The 19,101-nt window shown below is 41.0% G+C and overlaps 1 protein-coding gene across 5 annotated transcripts in view; it reads left to right on the top strand.

Annotated features, from left to right (window-relative positions):
* tlk1a (tousled-like kinase 1a) overlaps positions 1-19,101 on the top strand; it is a 162,570-nt gene that overhangs the window by 75,142 nt on the left and 68,327 nt on the right. For all 5 annotated transcript variants that reach the window (XM_080199046.1, XM_080199048.1, XM_080199045.1 and 2 more), the window contains 5 exons: positions 2,514-2,589; positions 10,534-10,577; positions 10,902-10,994; positions 13,527-13,622; positions 14,270-14,362. In XM_080199046.1, the coding sequence (XP_080055172.1) occupies positions 2,514-2,589; positions 10,534-10,577; positions 10,902-10,994; positions 13,527-13,622; positions 14,270-14,362 (402 nt within the window). The remainder of the gene's footprint in view (positions 1-2,513; positions 2,590-10,533; positions 10,578-10,901; positions 10,995-13,526; positions 13,623-14,269; positions 14,363-19,101) is intronic.

Raw genomic sequence — 19,101 nt, 5'->3', positions numbered from 1 at the left:
GTTTGAATCCCAATTGATATTGGAATGGCTTAAGATTATTCTTGTCCTCTTGGTCTTACAGGCAAAGATTTCCCTACATATTTGTTCTTCTATCTCCCTTTTCTCTTTTGGGGTCTTTATTATACTCCCAGTAATATGACTGCCTCTTTTTTTTGTTTCTAACCTCAACCCGTAAACCTTTTGTTTGTTGACCCGTTCAGTATATCATCCCTTTTCACAACTGGAACTGATTCTTTAACCATTAGTACTACTCTCCCCCTCTCATCTCCCAGTCTATCGTGTCTGAAGTCACTATAACCAATTTTACCCCTTTAAGATTTCTCTCAAATCAATGATATCCTGCCACTATATCTCATCCACTTTGTTCATAATACTCGTTGCATTGAAGTTTAACTGTGTCAATTTCCCTTGCTGGGCATTTTTTAATCTTTGCTTCTTCTGTAATTCCAAGTTTGTCACTATATCTTCTATATCACTAGCTAATGTTCTGCCTCCATTTTCCTTATCTGATCCTGCTCCTGGGATCTCATCCCCCTGTTACACTAGTTTAAATCCTCCCCAACAGCACTTGCAAAAGCCTCTGTGAGGATGTGGGTACCAGCTTTGCCTGGGTGCAGCCCGTCCATTTTGTGCTGGCCCCAGTGCCTCAACAATGCGAATCCCTCCTGGCTGCACCATCTTTCCGGCCATCTGTTCATTTGGTCTAATCTCTTGCTAGTGCATGGAACTGGGAGTAATCATGAGATTACTGGATTTGAGGTCCTACATTTTAATTTATCTCCTAACTTTCTGTACTCAGCTTGCAGGTCCTCTATCCTCTTATCATTGGTACTATTGCGCACTACAACCACTGACTGTTCACCTTCCCACCCCAGAATTCCCCACCACCACTCCGTGACACTATGGCACTAGAGAGACAATATGTCATAAGAACTAAGAACAGGAGTAGGCATCTGACCTGTCAAGATGATGGCTGATCTTTTCATGCACTCAGCGCCACTTACCCGCCTGCTCACCATAATTCTTAATTCCTTTACTGTTCAAAAATTTAGCTATCCTTGCCTTAAAAACATTTAATGAGGTAGCTTCAACTGCTTCACTGGGCAGGGAATTCCACAGATTCACAACCCTTTGTATGAAGAAGTTCCTCCTCAACTCAGTCCTAAACCTGTTTCCGCTTATTTTGAGGCTGTGCTCCCTAGTTCTGGTTCTAACCATCCTTGATTCATGGCCACAGAAGCTTCTGCCTGTGTCTAATATTAAATCCCCTATCACTATAGCCCTACCACTCATTTTCCACCCACCCCTCTGAGCAGCAGAATCATGCTCACTGCCATGAACTTGGCTGCTGCTTTGCCCTGAGAGATCACACACTATCCCCGATGGTATCAAAAGTGGTATATCTGCTTAAAAGGGATTGACCAGAGGGGACTGGTGTACTAACTTCCTGAGTCATTTACTGCACCTGGTGGTTATCCCGTTCCCTTTCTGCCTGTTCACCTGTGGGGTGACCACCTCGTTAAACATGCAATTCATGACATGATTAGCATCATGGATGCTCCGGGTGGGATAACCCCAGCTCCAGCTGTGAGATCCAGTTATCTAGAAGCTGCATTTGGAGACACCTTCTACAAACATGGTCATCAGCATCCCTCATTTCCCACATTTGTGCAAGAGGAGCATATCATGGATCTGTGGTCTCATGCCATGATGATTCTCTCAATTAACCTAGTGACTCCCTTAAAATTATGTTAGTTAAGGTCATTATTTATGTTAACTAGGAACCTTGTTTCATATCAAACACTACCTGCTACATTCTTTTCTAGTCCCTACCTATGTACTAATCAATCACCAGGACTTATCCACCAATCAGCTGCTTTGGTTGGTTCCACATCATTTTTTTGAACTCCACTCCCAGAAAAGCATCTCTCCCAGGTCTAGTTGTCTCCGCTTCCCAAAAGTGAGTGAGGGACTGAGCCTCGCACTCTCTTTATCATGTGCTCCCAGAAGCGTGTCCCTCGCAAGTCCGGTTGTCTCCGCTTCCTGTGCTTTTTGCTCCCTGAAGTTAAGTGAGGGTTCTGAGCCTTGTGCTCCCTTGTCCTCCACTCCCAGAAGAGTGTCCCTTGCAGAACTGGTTTTCTCCGCTTTCCGAAGGTAACTGAGGGCCCTAAGCTTTGCTCCACACCCAGAAGTGTGTCTCTTGCAGGTCTAGTGCTCTTTGCTCCCTGAAGCAAAGCCTCTCCAGGTTCTTTCAATTCACTAAGCAATGAGCACAGTGAGAATATCCTGGAGAAAGTGGTGTACTTTGTAGCCTGACATATTTGCTGTAGCTGAAGAGCTCTGTGGCATTAGAGTTTTAAGTAACTGCATCGCCCCAAAAATTTATGATTTGATATTCACTCACAAAATTGACTACAGTACAAGGTACAAATTCTTAAGAAGTGAAAAATGATTTTTTTTTACATTTAAGATGTCAGGGTTGTAGTTCAAATTTGACTTCTGTTTTTTTTTAGACTCCAGAAAAAAAGCAACCTGATTCTGCGAGAGGAAGAAAACGGAAGGCAGATACTCAGAGTGATAATAGCCAAGGTAAGAGATGTGTAAAAAATTTCTAGAGGTTACTGATGGACAGCCAATGCAGTCACTTCAGTTCTTTTCTATTTAAAAAGACTCCACCTGGAAGTTTTACCAAGTTTCATCAGCTCACTGTTTCAGCTGCCATATAGGAAAATCCTTGAAATCAGAAAGAAGTTTTCCTCCACATCCTCCTACTCAACACCTAGAAAGACTAGTTCGAAGTTTCTACTTTCATATTTAATTGGAAGCACAGATCTCTGGGTGGCAGATCAAGGGATTACTGGAACTTTCATCTGAGATGGTAACAACCAAAAGTTTGTAATGTTTAGTAACCCAAGGAAATCTCAAATGCTAGGATGAAGTTAGCATGATAGTAATGGCTAGTCAGCAACCTGGGAAGGTCCACTCTTTTTGTGGCATTGCAAGCATCTTAAAGGAAAAAATGAATGTGATGAGTAAATGTCCAGAGACAGTGAAGCACAGAGCACTGAAGTAATATTTCCAGCAAGAGTCTGTTCCTATACCCAACATTTGCAATATCTTGCATTCATTTCAATATTCAGTTATATGAAATTAATTTTTAATGTAAAGCAGTTTCTCAAGACAAAATCTGCACAACTGTGATGTAGAGAATGTTCTGTGTGGTTGGTTAAGATTTAGACAGGTTTTGGGCTTGTCCATTCTTCCAAAGTATATAGTTCTAGCCTGCAGTTTTTTAAAACCATTACTCTTATTTGTAGCAAGTATGTTGGTACCCCTACACAGGATTGGAGCTTTTCATAGATGTCTAGAACAGTGCACTTGGTCCATCGTGTCTGCTCCAACTCTCTGACAGAGTATTTTATCTAGGCCCTTTACTCCGCCCTATCCCTGTAATCCCACACATTGCCCATGGCTAATCCATCCGACCAGCACGTCTTGGGACACAATGGGGCAATTGAGCATAACTAATTCACCTAATCTGCACATCTTTGGATTGTGGGAGGAAACCAGAGCACCCAGACACAGTGAGAATGTGAGAACTCCTCCTTCCACATGTCTCTCGCTTCTCAGTCATATGATCTGATACTTCCCCATCAGCATTTTGTATTCCCCAGATGTGAACCCTTTAATCTACATTTCCTCCATAATGGACCAATGTACTAATCAGATTGCCACACAAACAAGCAAAGTTGTAACTTTATTTTCCTTTTTTAGTTTCTGTGTTATTTTCAGTATGCGTTCTTTTTCGTGTGACCAGGTGCCAACACGGTCAGCCTCTCTGTACTGTCTGCCAAGCCCCTCTTGTCTCCTGCATCAACCCCCCTTCTCCAACTCTCATAATTAATTATCATTAATGCAGATGTAAACCTAACTACTGCTCTGTCTCACCTCACACCGAATGGCCTCTTCTCAACTACCTGACCTCTAATAGTATGTGCTAAATTAGCAAGCTCTACTGTGATTTCCAGTTGTCTGGTTTAGCCTGATATTCCTTCTCTAATGTCTGGTCCTACTTTCTAACAGAAGCCCAGCAAAAGGTTTGTGTAGGTGGTCCTTCTGAGTAAGGAGCAAAGCACAACCGAGGGAATCAGGAGAAGTAAGGATTAATTTCTGTTAAAGTAAACACTTTTGTGTGTGTTACAATCTTATGTATTGCAGGTATTTGTGAAGTGTTGTCTCATCTGCTAGTCAGAGTTGTTTGTACTTTGTCTAGCCTTAGAAATTTCCACATTGCTCAACTCTTGAGCACAGCATAGTTTCATATTTTAGCTATTCACATGTTAAGTGCATTTCTGTCATCTTCCCCACATATGACTGCTCAGTACTAATTTCTTCAAAGTATTTATCAATTAAATGAGTATTGAACTTGAGGCAGGACGAATAGGCACTTGAAGGCCATATAGCTACACAATATGTTGAAGCCTTCAAGTATTTGCTCAGGCACTTGAACAATTATGACAAATTAAAGAATGAAGAATATCAGGCATTCTTCTGGAATGCATTGGTTGCCCTGCTATTTGTGTCAAGTAAATATTTTGACAGGTGCCTTCAATTCACCATGACAGGAAATGGCTAAACAGAGCCTGTCTGATCTCAAGTTAAAGATTGTCATTTACTGGGGATTGTTATTAAAATTCAACCTCAGCTGACCACCTTGAAAAATTTAAAGTACAAAAATTTGAGCAGTGGCTGTAATTCTATGCTCAATGTACTGTTCATCCTGTAATGCATACTATAGAATTACTATAAAATATTCAGGGAATCCTACAAGTGAATACAAGTTGGTATCTGATTATGTGGAGAATTAGTTAACTGTAAATAGCCCACCTTTGAAGCACTGAGTGCAGCCCCTGTGTATGTCAAGAACTAACAATGTTTACAGTGCATTAGCCTTCTAGAATCTTAGATTGTAGAACTAAATAAATTCAAGCAGCTTTAACTTCAGTTGCCATACGTACAGTTGACACAGATGTGCATGGATCTGAAAAGAGTGAAAAATCTGTGACATCATTGCTAAATCTGAACCTGTTTGCATAGACCAGTGATTTTCAAATATCATAAGAACATAAGAAATAGGAGCAGGAGTAGGCCATCTAGCCCTTTGAGCCTGCCCCGCCATTCAATAAGATCATGGCTGATCTGTCGTGGCTCAGTTCCACATTCCTGCCCTCTCCCCATAACCCTTAATCCCCTCGCTTATCAAAAACCCATCAACCTGCGTCTTAAAAATATTTAACGAGGCAGCCTCCACCACTTCAACGGGCAGAGAATTCCAGAGATTCACCACCCTTTGAGTGAAGAAGTTCCTCCTCAACTCCGTTCTTAAACCCCCCCCCCCCCCCCCCCCCCCCCCCCATCTTGAGGCTGTGCCCCCTAGTCCTACTGTCCTTTCTGAGCAGGAAGAGTCTCTCCACCTCATTCCATCCCATTCATCGTATACGTCTCAATGAGATCTCCCCTCATTCTTCTAAACTCTAACGAGTACAAGCCTAGTTTATTCAGCCTCTCCTCATAGCTCAACCCCCTCAACTCCGGCATCAGCCTGGTAAACCTCCTCTGCACTCCCTCCAAGGCCAAAATATCCTTGCGTAAGTGCGGCGACCAAAACTGCACACAGTACTCCAGCTGCGGCCTCACCAGTGCCCTATACAGCTGCAGCAAGACCTCCCTACTTTTATATTCAATCCGCCTTGCTATGAAAGCCAGCATCCCATTAGCCTTCCTGACCACCTGCTGCACCTGCAGGCTGGGTTTTTGCGACTGATGCACAAGGACCCTGAGGTCCCTCTGCACCGTCGCCTGCTGCAGTTTTTCGCCATGTAAGTAATAGTCCTTCCTACTATTATTCCTACCAAAGTGGACCACCTCGCACTTGCCAACATTAAATTCCATTTGCCATTTCCTGGCCCATTCGCCCAGCCTATCTAGATCCTTCTGCAGACTCTCCACACCCTCCGCGCAATTTGCTGTTCCACCAATCTTGGTGTCATCAGCAAATTTTGACACCATACACTCGGTTTCCTCCTCCAGATCATCTATATAAATGGTAAATAGCTGAGGCCCCAGCACCAACCCCTGGGGCACTCCACTAGTCACCAACGGCCAATCCGAATAGCACCCATTGACCCCCACTCTCTGCCTCCTATTTGACAACCAATCCTCTATCCACGCTAACACCCTACCCCCAACTCCATGCCCCCTTACCTTCTGCAATAACCTCTTGTGAGGTACCTTGTCAAACGCCTTCTGAAAATCAAGAAAGACCACATCCACCGGCTCCCCTCTATCCACCGCCCTAGACACATCCTCATAGAACTCCAATAAATTTGTCAGACACGACTTCCCCTTAACGAAACAGTGCTGCGTCTGCTCTATCAAGCAATTCCCCTCAATATCGCTGTATTAGAAACCCCAGCAAGCATTGACAGACTCCCAGGAATCCCTCTATTTCTGAAGAACTGTCAGCTACCAAAAGGAAAACTGTTATCATTTCTTATTAGTGTGTAGCAGCATAAGGAATATACTACTCAACAAAATCTAAAGTCAGACTGACATGCAATGAGACATCAAATACATGTAGAAAAATCCAATTGGGTTAATGGACAGTAATTTCAAAACCTCGATAGACCTATCCAATTTAGTTTAAGCTATCTGTGGCCTATCCACATTTTCACAATGTAATAGGTTTAAAATATTTGCAAAAGATGTAAGTAAGACAAAAGTAATAAATTTACAAAAATATCTCAATTTTATGAGGATGAGAATAAAACCAAGAATGATAAAATGACAGCAGTTAGAAATATTTTAAGGCTATCAATAAATTCAGTATATTAAACAAAACTAAACAGTATTGAAATACATGGATTAATAGAGATGAGTAAAATTGAAATAAAAAAGTAGACAGCAAATTCAAGGTGCTATGAAGAGGTTAGGAAAAAATTTAAAACAATTGGAATTATGAATCTTAAATCATAAAGGAACATTCTACAGACAAATAATACAAGAAGAATCAAGGGTAGGGATAGGGACATTAAAGAATGCACAAAGTAAGTTTGCAAATAATTGTGGAATGGCAAAAATGTTGAACAACTACTTCTCCTCAGTACTTACCAGGCTGCTAACAAGGTGGTCATGGAGTTAGAAGCGATCAGAAAAGCTGTAATGACATTCAACATGGAAAGAGGGGGTATTGCATCAAGCTATATTAAAAGTTTAGAAGAGGTAGCAAAGGCACTAATATTTAATACAATTAAAAATGCGCTTGAAAAAGGAATAGTACCAGAGGACTTGCACACAGTTAACTTGATTCCTGTATTTGAAGAGGGAAGGTGAAACAATTTCAGGGAACTGCTGATCAATTAGCTTAATGTCAGTGGTAGGAAAGATAATGGAATCATTACTCAAAGATGTAATAGGGAAAAATGTAGGAACCAAAAGATAAAGTAGTCAGAACAGATTTCAAAATGGAAAACTGAGCTTGACTAATCTTGCTTTTCTTTTATGGGCTTCTCTGACAACAACAGTATTTTTTTTATCCATTCCTAATTGCTTTCAGGGAGGTGATGGTGAGTCACCTTTTGAACCGCATCAGTTTTTGTGGTGTAGATACTCCCACAGTGCTTTTAGGAAGTTCCAGAATTTTGATGACATTGATTGAAGTAACAAATGTGTTTCCAAGCGAGAGGGCATGTGATTTACAGCTGCTGGTTTTCCCATACATTACCTTCCCCATGTCTTTCAAGGCAGTAGTGGTCACAAATTTTGGGAGCTACTTTCAACAAAACCTTGATGGATTTATGCATTCCGTCTTGTAGCCATAATGTGCACCTGATGAAGCCATTGAGTGCTTATGGTGTTGGATGGGGTGTCAATCAAATGGGACGCTTTATCCTGGATGGTGTTGAGCTTTCTGATTGTTGGAACTGCTCATGTAGGCAAGTGGAGAGTATATTATCACACTGTCTTGTAGATGGTGGACAGGCTTTGAATCAAGATGTGTGAAGATGGGCGAGCATGCTGCCCTTAGAAAATGACTGTAAGTGGGGTAGAGGAGCAAAGAAGCCCAGGGCACGGATGGACAAATTGCTGAAAGTATAAACAAAAGCAAGCTAACCACTGGAAGTTATTTGTGGAGGGATGGAATTGAAAACCAAGGAAGTTATATTAATTTGATATAGAACCTTGCTTAATCTGCAGTTTGAATGCTATCAACAGTTCTGACCTCCAGATGATAAAAGTATAAAGGGATTGGCAAAGGTGCAAGAAAGCTTATCATTCTTGTAAATCCTACCAAGAAAGATTGACCAAGCTGGACTAACACTTCCCTTTTTAGAAAAGGGAAAACTGAGGGGTGGCCTTTGGTAAGCTGGATGTAGATAAATGTTTCTGCTAAAAGGAGACATGTACTAGATGTCAAGAATATAAAATGATTACTAATAAATCTAACAGGGAATTTAGGAGAAAATTTATTCAAAGTTAGAGTGTGGAACCTGCCACAAAGAGCACTTGAGACAAATAGAATAGAGGTATTTGAGGAGAAGCTGGATTAACATAAGAGGAACAAATGAAAAGAATATATATATGGGCTAAGATGAATAAGATTGAAGAATGCTTGTGTGGAGCATCAACTCTGGCATGGACTAGTTGGTCCAAATGTCCTGTATATTCTATACAATTCTACATACGTGTAACCTATATATTTGTTTACAGCTGCAAATGTCACTTCTCTGTCATATCCAGGTAGATACAAAAGCAAAATATTGCAGAAAACTAAATGATCTCTATTAGAAGAAAGAAAAGCAGAATAAACATTGTGACCGATCAGAAAAGTCAAGAACTGAAACGTTAGTGCTGTTTCTGTCTTCACAAAGCTGACAGACATGTGGTATATGAGTATTTCTGACTTTTAAACTTTAAAGAAAACTTTTCCATTACCTGCAATATTTTGCTTTTGTATCTACCTGGACATGATAGGGGAGTGACGTTTGCAGCTGGGTCATGTAGGGATACAAAAGAATGTTCTAGTTAAGGATCAAGAGCTTCAGGACGTTCCTGGAAATCAATAGATTCCTATGGGCCATCCAACATATTTTATGGCTCACCTGTCTCTTATGTTGGAGCTACTGGGGATCTTCTGTGAAAGTCTGTATAGGCTGTGTATGTTTATTGATGTCTCTTTTTTACGTCTACAGGTGATTCGGTCCGCCTTGTTGGCCAACAAGGGGCATACACATGGTGGGTCGTGCGAGGGCTGCTCTTGGATGTTGCTTCGAGAGTTGCCTAGTGCTTCACGTCGTTAGTGTACGCTTAAACTGGACCAATTGATGGGCAACACAACAGCTCAGTGACTATCACTGTTTGCTGTGCAGATACAGGGACCCGGGTCGGATCTCCGACTTGGGTCGGTGTCTGTCGGAGTTCGCACATTCTCTCCATGCTTGTGTGGGTTTTCTCCGGGTGCTCTGGTTTCCTCCCACACCCCAAAAACGTGCTTTTAGGCTGATTGGTGTTAATAAATTGTCCCTAAATTGGACCTCCCTTAATCTGGCGTACATATAATTCTCTAAATTTACACCCCTTTCCTGTGGAGTCCAAGAGATGTAGACAAAAGTCGTAGGTAGAAGGAGGATTGGAATGAGGCACTCAGTGTTAAAATGGGCGGCGTGGGCTTGTAGGGCTGAAGGGCCTGTTTCCTGTGCTGTGTTTTCCTTTGTTCTTTATATGTATGTAGGATTATGTAGAATATATAGCACATTCTTGATGAATTTCCCATCCGTGTCCGTGTAGATGGTGGATTGGTGTCCTTGCTGCAAAGCAATCATAGATGCTTATACAGATGGTATCTTTCCACATTGGCAAGAATGTTGGCACATCTTTGGAATTTTACCATATTACATTTAGTTCAAGTTCCGAGTGTGTAGGAATGACAAATGGGTCATTGAACGGAATCTAAATTGCATTGTTTAAAACAAAATGGAGAATTTACTGACCAAACGATGATTCTCCCAACCCAAAAATCAGGTTAATTTTAACTGGTTGACTAATAATACTATTCTTGATATTATATGGTTATGCAACACTTTGGTGTTTCAGCATATTGTGTTGCACTAATAGGCTACCAATGCATCCATGTAATTCCCAGCATAGCAAATTTCCTAATCGGAAGGAAGTTAAATTGGTGCTTCATTGTAAACAGCTCTTGAAAACAAAATGTCTGACGTGACAATTGATCTTGGCACTCTGCATTAGTGGTGGGTGGATGTGTGTAACAGGGTGGTGTAGTATCTTTTAAAGTAAGATATTTTGGGGAATATGGATAAACAATGAGATGTGTTCCTGCAAAGTTCAATAGTTTGTCAAGGATTAACTAGATATCACAGTATGTTAAAGATAATTTGGGAGATAAATGCTTCAGTTGACAGTATTTATATGCAGTTGTATATTATCAGATAATTATTTTTATTTTCTGTTCAGGTAAAGCTGGTGGAAGAGGACATAAAATTAGTGACTATTTTGATGTAAGCACTATATAGATTATTTTGAATCATAGAATGTTCCAAAATGTTTATTTCTGTTTATTTACTTAAACTTGAGAATACAAATTCTAAAACTTGGTGCATATTTGTCCCTCAGAAGCAGTTGCGGTAAATGTGATTTGTTGGCATTCCATTTCTGCCGTTTTGCTATGCTGATAATTTCCTGTCCTGTGCTAATTACAATAGCATTGTTTGATTTTAATGGATTAATTTGTTGAGGCTACTATTTTAATAAAGATCGTTTTAGTTTTCTGAATGTCTCAAGAACACAGGAATTACAGGATGGATTTTCTTCAAATTTTCCAGTACACAGGCGGCAATGGTACCAGTCCAGTGAGAGGAGTGCCACCTTCAATTCGATCCCCTCAGAATTCCTTTTCTCATTCTGCTACTTCATCTGTAAGTTTGAAATTTCCTATACATAAACTGTTAGCAAACCTTGACCTCATGTTACTGATATGTATAAAAGGTTGTAGATCTATTCTTGGCAAAACAAAAACTTTTCTGATTTTTAAGTTTTGAGTGTTAGCTGACTTATATGATTTCCATTAAAAAGCAGAAAAAATTAAAAGCAAACAAAAAATTTCTGCATACTTCTTTGTGTAAGAGCACAAGGAGTGAGCATTTATTTAGCTTCATTAAAGGAATCTTGCATGGTGGTGTAAAGTGTCAGAGAAATGTAAAAGGAATGGGTTTCAACTTGAGTAATATGTTGTCTGAATTATCTAGGCATGGAGAAAATAATAAACCCTGCACAATCAAAAAAGCGTGCCATCAAGTCTATTTGTATGATCTGAATTGAATTTCTTCCATTTTTTTTAAATGTTTAACGAATTAAATTATTGACAGGAAATGTTTCATAATGTAATCACATGGCACAAGTCATAATTTAAGACATCTGTAATTAGAATAACTATTCAATTGTTCGCCAAGCTGTTTAAATCAAACCCTTAAAATGAATGCTGTCTTGTAATAGGAATGGTCTCTTCTGGGTTTTTTAAGCAACCATATGTATATTTGCACTACTTGCTCAAGGCACTGATTGTCTTGTAAGGTATACCTATTCATTCCACTGAAGGCAGTGAGTTATATTTCTGTAACCCATTTGAAGTATGAAAATGTCCCACAGCACTTCATAGATTTTGAAGCTTTGGGGAATTGTGAGGGGCCTGAAGGTTTGATCAGAGGTGTGAGACTTTTGAAGACAAAAACATTAGAAAGTTGGATAGGTTTAGGGAGGAAGTTCTGGAGAGCAAAATTGAGGTGGGAGGAGTGTGCAGAAAGCCAGGGTCAAGATAACTGGGTCACAAGGCTGGAGACGGTTGCAAAAAAGTTGAGCCATAAAGCAATTTGCAGATAAGGGTGACGATAAGTCCAGTCTTTTGGAGGCACAGAGACTTAATCTATGTCACTAAGCACAGCTGTGATGGGCAAGTAAGAGGACACTGGCAGTAGAGGTTTTGACCAATCAAAAGTTAGAGAAGTTAAAGCCAATGCAGTAGAATATTTACTAGGAGGTTTACTAGGCTGATGCCGGAGTTGAGGGGGTTGAGCTATGAGGAGAGGCTGAATAAACTAGGCTTGTACTCGTTAGAGTTTAGAAGAATGAGGGGAAATCTCATTGAGACGTATATGATGATGAATGGGATGGATAGGATAGAGGTGGAGAGACTCTTCCCGCTCAGAAAGGACAGTAGGACTAGGGGGCACAGCCTCAAAATAAAGGGGGGCTGATTTAGAACAGAGTTGAGGAAGAACTTCTTCACTCAAAGGGTGGTGAATCTCTGGAATTCTCTGCCCGTTGAGGTGGTGGAGGCTGCCTCGCTAAATATTTTTAAGACGCGGGTTGATGGGTTTTTGGTAAGAGAGGGGATTAAGGGTTATAGGGAGAGGGCGGGAATGTGGAACTGAGCCACGACAGATCAGCCATGACCTTATTGAATGGCGGGGCAGGCTTGAAGGGCTAGATGGCCTACTCCTGCTCCTATTTCTTATGTTCTTATGTTCTTAATATTCAAAAAAGGTCTACAAGTGACTAAATCATGGGGAAGGTTCAGTGTAGTGCAGGTGAGGTAGGTGCTATACAGTGGTGCAGAAGCAAGAAATGTGGATGTTACTGGAGATGGATAAAAGCGAAGAGGTGGTCTTGTCAATGACTTGTTCAGCTTGATTGAGCAGCCATTGAGGGCGATGGAGCCCATCGGAAGGGAGCATTATTCAATTAGGATATTATTCGGTTTGATTTATTATTGTCACGTGTATTAGTATTTAGTGAAAAGTATTCTTGTGTGCTATATAGACAAAGCATTCCATACATAGAGAAGGAACAAAGAGAGCAGAATGTAGTGTTACAGTTATAGTTAGGGTGTAGAGAAAGACTTAATGCGAGGTAGGTCCATTCAAAAGTCTGATGGCAGGAAAGAAGCTGGTTTTGAGTCATTTGTTACGTGACCTCCGACGAAGTCATCCAGACTCGATGTTAACTCTTTCTCTCTCTCCACAGATGCTAGCAGCTTCCTGAATTTATCCAGCAATTTTTTATTAACAGTTTTATTTGTGATGAGTCACTGCCAAGCCTTTGAAATACACACGCTAGTGAAAATCTGGACAAAACAGTTAACCAGTTAACCCTTTACTAGACATGGTAGATAATTTGGAAGCAAGTTAGTCCAGATTTCTCTGCTTAAGATCTGCAACTTGGTTTACGTCAATCAATTCAAAAATTTGTTGGTAGCGTTCATGTATTTTTCCAAACGATGTTTAACTAGATAACCAAGTTAGTTTTTTTCAATTTCATTTAACTTTCAGCAGCATTCCCTAGTCATTTGTCCACATGTCTTCACTTATTAAAAATGAGGGTCATTTACCTGTCCCTTTGCAATTATCAGTATAATACCCCACTCAGTGTTGTAAAATTTTTTTTTGTTTTAGGTTCGGCAAAATAGTCCATCCCCCACTGCACTAGCTTTTGCGGACCTTTCCGTTTTACAGCCAAAACTAATTTCTATCTCCTGCAAGACGACTCAGGTAAATGCTGATTGAACGGTGTTGTCTGAATTGAGCTGGAACAGCTTGCTGCTTGTGAATGAGGTGGCAGTTTCCTTTGCTACCTCCTTCAGTTTGTGTTCCAAATGTCACCTGCCATAACTTTTGATGCTGCTCCTTTCTAAATTTGTTGTGGAGAGTATATGATTATTTCATCCGCCTTCGTGGATAAGGAGAGTGGGATGGCGTATTTGTGTGGGGGAAGGAGGGGAAATTGTATCCTGTTGGAATTTCATGGCATTTGTCATGTTGGGTCTCTAACATCTAATCATTCATTTTCACTATTATTCTTTTTTTTTAGCACTCTGTTTACTTTAGAGCTCCCATGAGTCCTCCACTTGCTTTTTAAATTAGAGGCAGGCTGCTTGCATGATTTCTGTCTTGCTGCCTTTTCTATTTGAGGACTGGTATTAATGCTCTACTATAATGTCAGGTTTAGTTTCATTGTTTCCGATTTACCATGTAATGTTAAATTTACAGTGCCTTTTGACATTCTGAGACTGGCAGTTTTAATATATTGTAAATTAAGTATGCAAACCTTGAGCACGGGATTAAAAAAAAGTTTTCCTGCAATGTATGCACTTTTGGCATATTTTGATTGTAATAATTAATGCCTTATTTTTATGAAGACTGAACTCACCATGGGAAAATTGGCTGCACTTGAAAGCAATAAGAATCTGGACCTTGAGAAGAAAGAAGGCAGAATAGATGACTTGCTGAGAGTAAGTAATCGTGTTAACAATGCAATCTGCTGATTACACTCCACCAATAGCCAGTGGCTTTCTGAACCAATATTACTTAAATAATCAAATGAAAACTATTAAACAAGGATATTTAAATGCTGACAAAGGAAGTGTGAATCTAAATCTTGCTGCACAAGATACAGTGGAGTGATTCTTGCAAGAATATTTGTAATGAGCTTGATTTCTGAAATCTTCCCAGGTCGACATGGCTACCACAATGAGTAATGTTGATGATCAATAATATACTTCTCTGTCATTTTGGAGGAAAAAAGTCAGAGTTAATTTTCCAACAAGATAAGTTGCAGGTTACCAAATAATTGGGATTCATTTCAAGATGAAACAAAAATTTAAGTAAATTAAAAATGTACCCAGCATTATGGTTTGAATTGTGTTACATAACTGTACAGCTCATTTGTTTTTTAATATTTTGAACCTTGTGTGGCACTGTACTATTCAGTAATTTACCCTTTATAGTTTTGTCTATACTATTATGTAGTCCTATTAGCAGCTCAGATGCATCCTTTTAAGGCTGAAAAAGCAAATAATTAATTCTTTGCCAGATATTAGGCTTGTGGCTATTCTATGTACTTCCATGCTTTGATCAGAACTGGAACTCATGGTTGCCTTTGATTCATGTTCTACTTGTTCCATCTGAATAGTTCAAACTTGTTAGCTCTGTTGATCTGCATTGGTTGGAAATGTTAATTGTTCACTCCAGGCTTGTCCAACCTTTTGCGTGCGAGGGAGTCCATATTTCAATATTTTTCTCTCTCAAAGGGCCAATGATTAGATTTCAGTAAAATAGGGTTTCGCAACATGAATTTTTAAATTAATCAATATCCAAGCAATAAAATGAAGATTTCAAAAAAAACCTATTAAAAAGTGCCAGAGTCCACCAATAAAATTTTTTTGCCTTTTCACTTATGAAGCAGAGAGAAACAGACAGGTCCTGATTTTACTAGCATCACCGCCTGAGGCTCGTAAGATCGGGCCTAAGGCCAACGGGGAATGCTGTTCTGCGAGCCTCACCTGTCCTGATTTCAGGGTAGCCATGCCAATAAAATCAGGGCCAAAACGTCTGCCACAAGTCCTGGTCACGAGAAGGGGTGGGGAGCCTGAGCTAAGCAGTTAGGTTTAACTAATACTGAACTTCCAATCACCTCAAATGACACACACTCCTTGCTAGCACCAGCAGAAGTCATACAAAAATGGGGTTTGAAGTAGATTGCCTTTCAACCTGGGCTTTCTTCTTCTTCTGGCTTGCTCTGTGGGAACATTTTGTGACTCATTCCCAGTCTCAGGGCTTTTGCTATCTCTCAGACTCATGATCTCACATGGACTCATTCGCAAACATAAACTCACTGTCATGCACAAATCTTCAGTGCACATGTGTGGGTCCCCTCTGGTGTCCCAGTATTGGGGATGTTACCAGACAGTCAATCATATTAAAATATTCACACAGATGACATTCCAGCAAGCCAAAACACCAAATTCCAATAGTTGTAGTTTTAAATTTTACAGATGATGAGGTAAATAGGGCATATTTGAGTATAGTAGAAGTTAAAATATTATAAACCTGAAAAAATTGATTCGTGAAACCTATCTGTATGGAGAAATTTAATATTACATAAATATAGGGATGAATAAAACAGAGGGGACAGGTGGCCTGCCCCACAGCCATACTGGGAACTCGGGGTTAATAAGGGCCAAGTGGAACTTCTGCACCTCATAGGGGTGGAATGTTCTTCCCTCTGGAGCTGCCAGCTAATCCGATTGGCCACCAGCTCCATCAGTCCTGGCGATGTCATGAGTTCGAGGCTGCTGCCGGAACTACAAGAAGACAAAGACGAAGGCCCTCTGAAGCTGTTGATGTTGGCCACAGAGTGTTTTGAATGATTAGGGAGGAGGCGGAGATTTGGATTTCAGGCAGTGGGGAATGGTCAAAGAAGGGGTGGTGGAGGGATGGGTAGTGGTAGTGCTGTTCCCGAATCTGAAAAGGACAGCCCCCAGTGATCAAACCCTTCCTGCACTTTGACTGTTCCCTTTAAATAAAATTAGACTGCTGCTAATGCCTTTCTGACCATGCCAAACATTTTGACATGGGCAGTACATTATTAGGGTCAAATGTCTTGATAATAAGCTTAATTGACCCTTGAATACCTGTTTGAATATGGCTGGCAGGCTGCTGATTTTGACTACCATCCACTCTCCATTCTTGTCTTGTGGAAGTGAGCTCAAGGTAAGTTATAAGGTGGATACCTGCCCTGTTCGACATGCTCCCCTGTCGCTACATACACCTCTGGCAAGGACATATAAGATACAGCCCATAGAATTGTGCCGTGAGGGCCATTGAATTTAGTATGCTGCCAAAACCCTGGATACACTGCATTCAATAAGGTGTAACTTTTCAAGAGGTTACAGAAAGGTTAATAGTGAAATTGGGAAGTTCTCATTAGTTCAGCGATTTCTATTTGAGGAGTGCATTTTGGGAGGACTTCAACAGCTCATCTGCAGAGAGAATCAGTGATAGCAGTGATCTGGCTTTCTGCATTATTCTGTCAGTACGTGGACTGCAGAGTTGCTGTCAGTTTCAGATGATAGAACATAGAACATTACAGAGCAGTACAGGCCCTTCAGGCCTCAGTGCACCGACCTGTGAAACCAATCTAAAGCCCTTCTAACCTACACTATTCCAATATCATCCATATGTTTATCCAATGACTATTTAAATGCCCTTAGTGTTGGTGAGTCCACTACTGTTGCAGGCAGGGCATTCTGCGCCCTTACTACTCTCTGAGTAAAGAATCTACCTCTGATATCTGTCCTATATCTATCACCTGTCAATCTAAGGTTATGTCCCCCTCGTGCTAGCCATCTCCATCCGAGGAAAAAGGCTCTCACTGTCCACCCTATCTCATCCTCTGATCATCTTATATGCCTCTATTAAGTCACTCTTAACCACCTTCTCTCTAACAAAAACAAGTCCCTCAGCCTTTCCTCATAAGACATAGAACAGTACAGGCCCTTCGGCCCTCGATGTTGTGCCGAGCTATGTCCAAACCCAAGATCAAGCTACCCCACTCCCTATCATTCTGGTATGTTCCATGTACCAATGCAATAACCACTTGAAAGTTCCTAAAGTGTCCAACACCACTATCACAGCAGGCAGTGTATTCCATACCCCAACCACTCTGAGTAAAGAATCTACCTCGGACATCCATCCTATATTTCCCACCATGTACCTTTGTAGTTATGCCCTCTAGTAACAGCTACATCCATCCGAGGAAATAGTCTCTGCATGTCCATTCTATCTATCCCCCTCATCATTTTATAAATGGGAGGCACGGTAGCACAGTGGTTAGCACTGCTGCTTCGCTGCTCCACGGACCTAGGTTCGATTCCTGGCTTGGGTCACTGTCTGTCTGTGTGGAATTTGCACATTCTCCTCGTGTCTGTGTGGATTTCCTCCCACAGTCCAAAGATGCGAGGGTTAGGTTGATTGTCCATGCTAAATTGACCGTAGATGCATAGATTAGGGGATTAGTTGGTAAAATATGAATGGATTGGGGGTAGGACCTGGGTGGGATTGTGTTTGGTGCAGACATGATGGGCCGAAGGGCCTCTTTCTGTACTGTAGGGTTTCTTCTATAAATCTCTATTAAGTTGCCTTTCATCCTCCTCCGCGCTAAAGAGAAAAGCCCCAGCTCCCTCAACCTTTCCTCATAAGACCTACGCTCCAAACCAGGCAGCATCCTGGTAAATCTCCTCTGCATTCTCTCCAGTGCTTCCACATCCTTCTTATAGTAGGGTGACCAGAGCTGCACACAATATTCCAAATGTGGTCTCACCAAGGTCCTGTATAGTTGCAGCATAACCCCACGGCTATTAAACTCGAACCTCCTGTTAATAAACGCTAAAAAGTCTGACAACAGGTTTTAGTCCAACCTATTTATTTGATAATATACTCACAAGCTTTCGGGGTTAGCCCACCCCGAAAGCTTGTGAGTATATTATCAAATAAATAGGTTGGACTAAAACCTGGTGTTGTCAGACTTTTTACTGTGTTTACGCCAGTCCAACGCCGGCATACCCACATCAATAAACGCTAACGCAGTATAAACCTTCTTCACAGCTCTATCCATTTGAATGGCAACCTTCAGAGATCTGTGGATATGAATCCCAAGATCTCTCTGTTCCTCCACATTCCTCAGAACCCTGCCGTTGACCCTGTAATCCATGTTCAAGTTTGTCCGACCAAAATGAATCACCTCGCACTTAGCAGGGTTAAACGCCATCTGCCACTTTTTGGCCCAGTTCTGTGTCCTATTAATGTCTCTTTGCAGCTTACAAGAGCCCTCCACCTCATCCACTACTTCACCAGTCTTGGTGTCTTCAGCAAATTACTAACCCACCCTTCAGCCCCTCTTCCAAGTCATTGATAAAAATCACAAATAGCAGAGGACCCAGCACCGATCCCTGTCGTACACCGCTGGTAACTGCCTCCAGTCTGAAAATTTTCCCTCCACCACCACCCTCTGTCTTCTACGAGACAGCCAGTTATCCAATCGGCCAAATTTCCTTCTATCCCACACCTCCTTACTTTCTTCATGAGTGTACCATGGAGAACCTTATCAAACGCCTTACTAAAATCCATGTATATGACATCAACTGCTCTACCTTCGTCTACACACTTAGTTACCTCCTCAAAGACCTTCCCA

The sequence above is a fragment of the Carcharhinus amblyrhynchos genome, chromosome 11, assembly GCF_965287045.1.
Source record: "Carcharhinus amblyrhynchos chromosome 11, sCarAmb.v2.hapA, whole genome shotgun sequence".
Classification (NCBI taxonomy): domain Eukaryota; kingdom Metazoa; phylum Chordata; class Chondrichthyes; order Carcharhiniformes; family Carcharhinidae; genus Carcharhinus; species Carcharhinus amblyrhynchos.
Note: the sequence above shows the minus strand (reverse complement) of the source record. Positions and strands in the feature narration are given on the sequence as shown.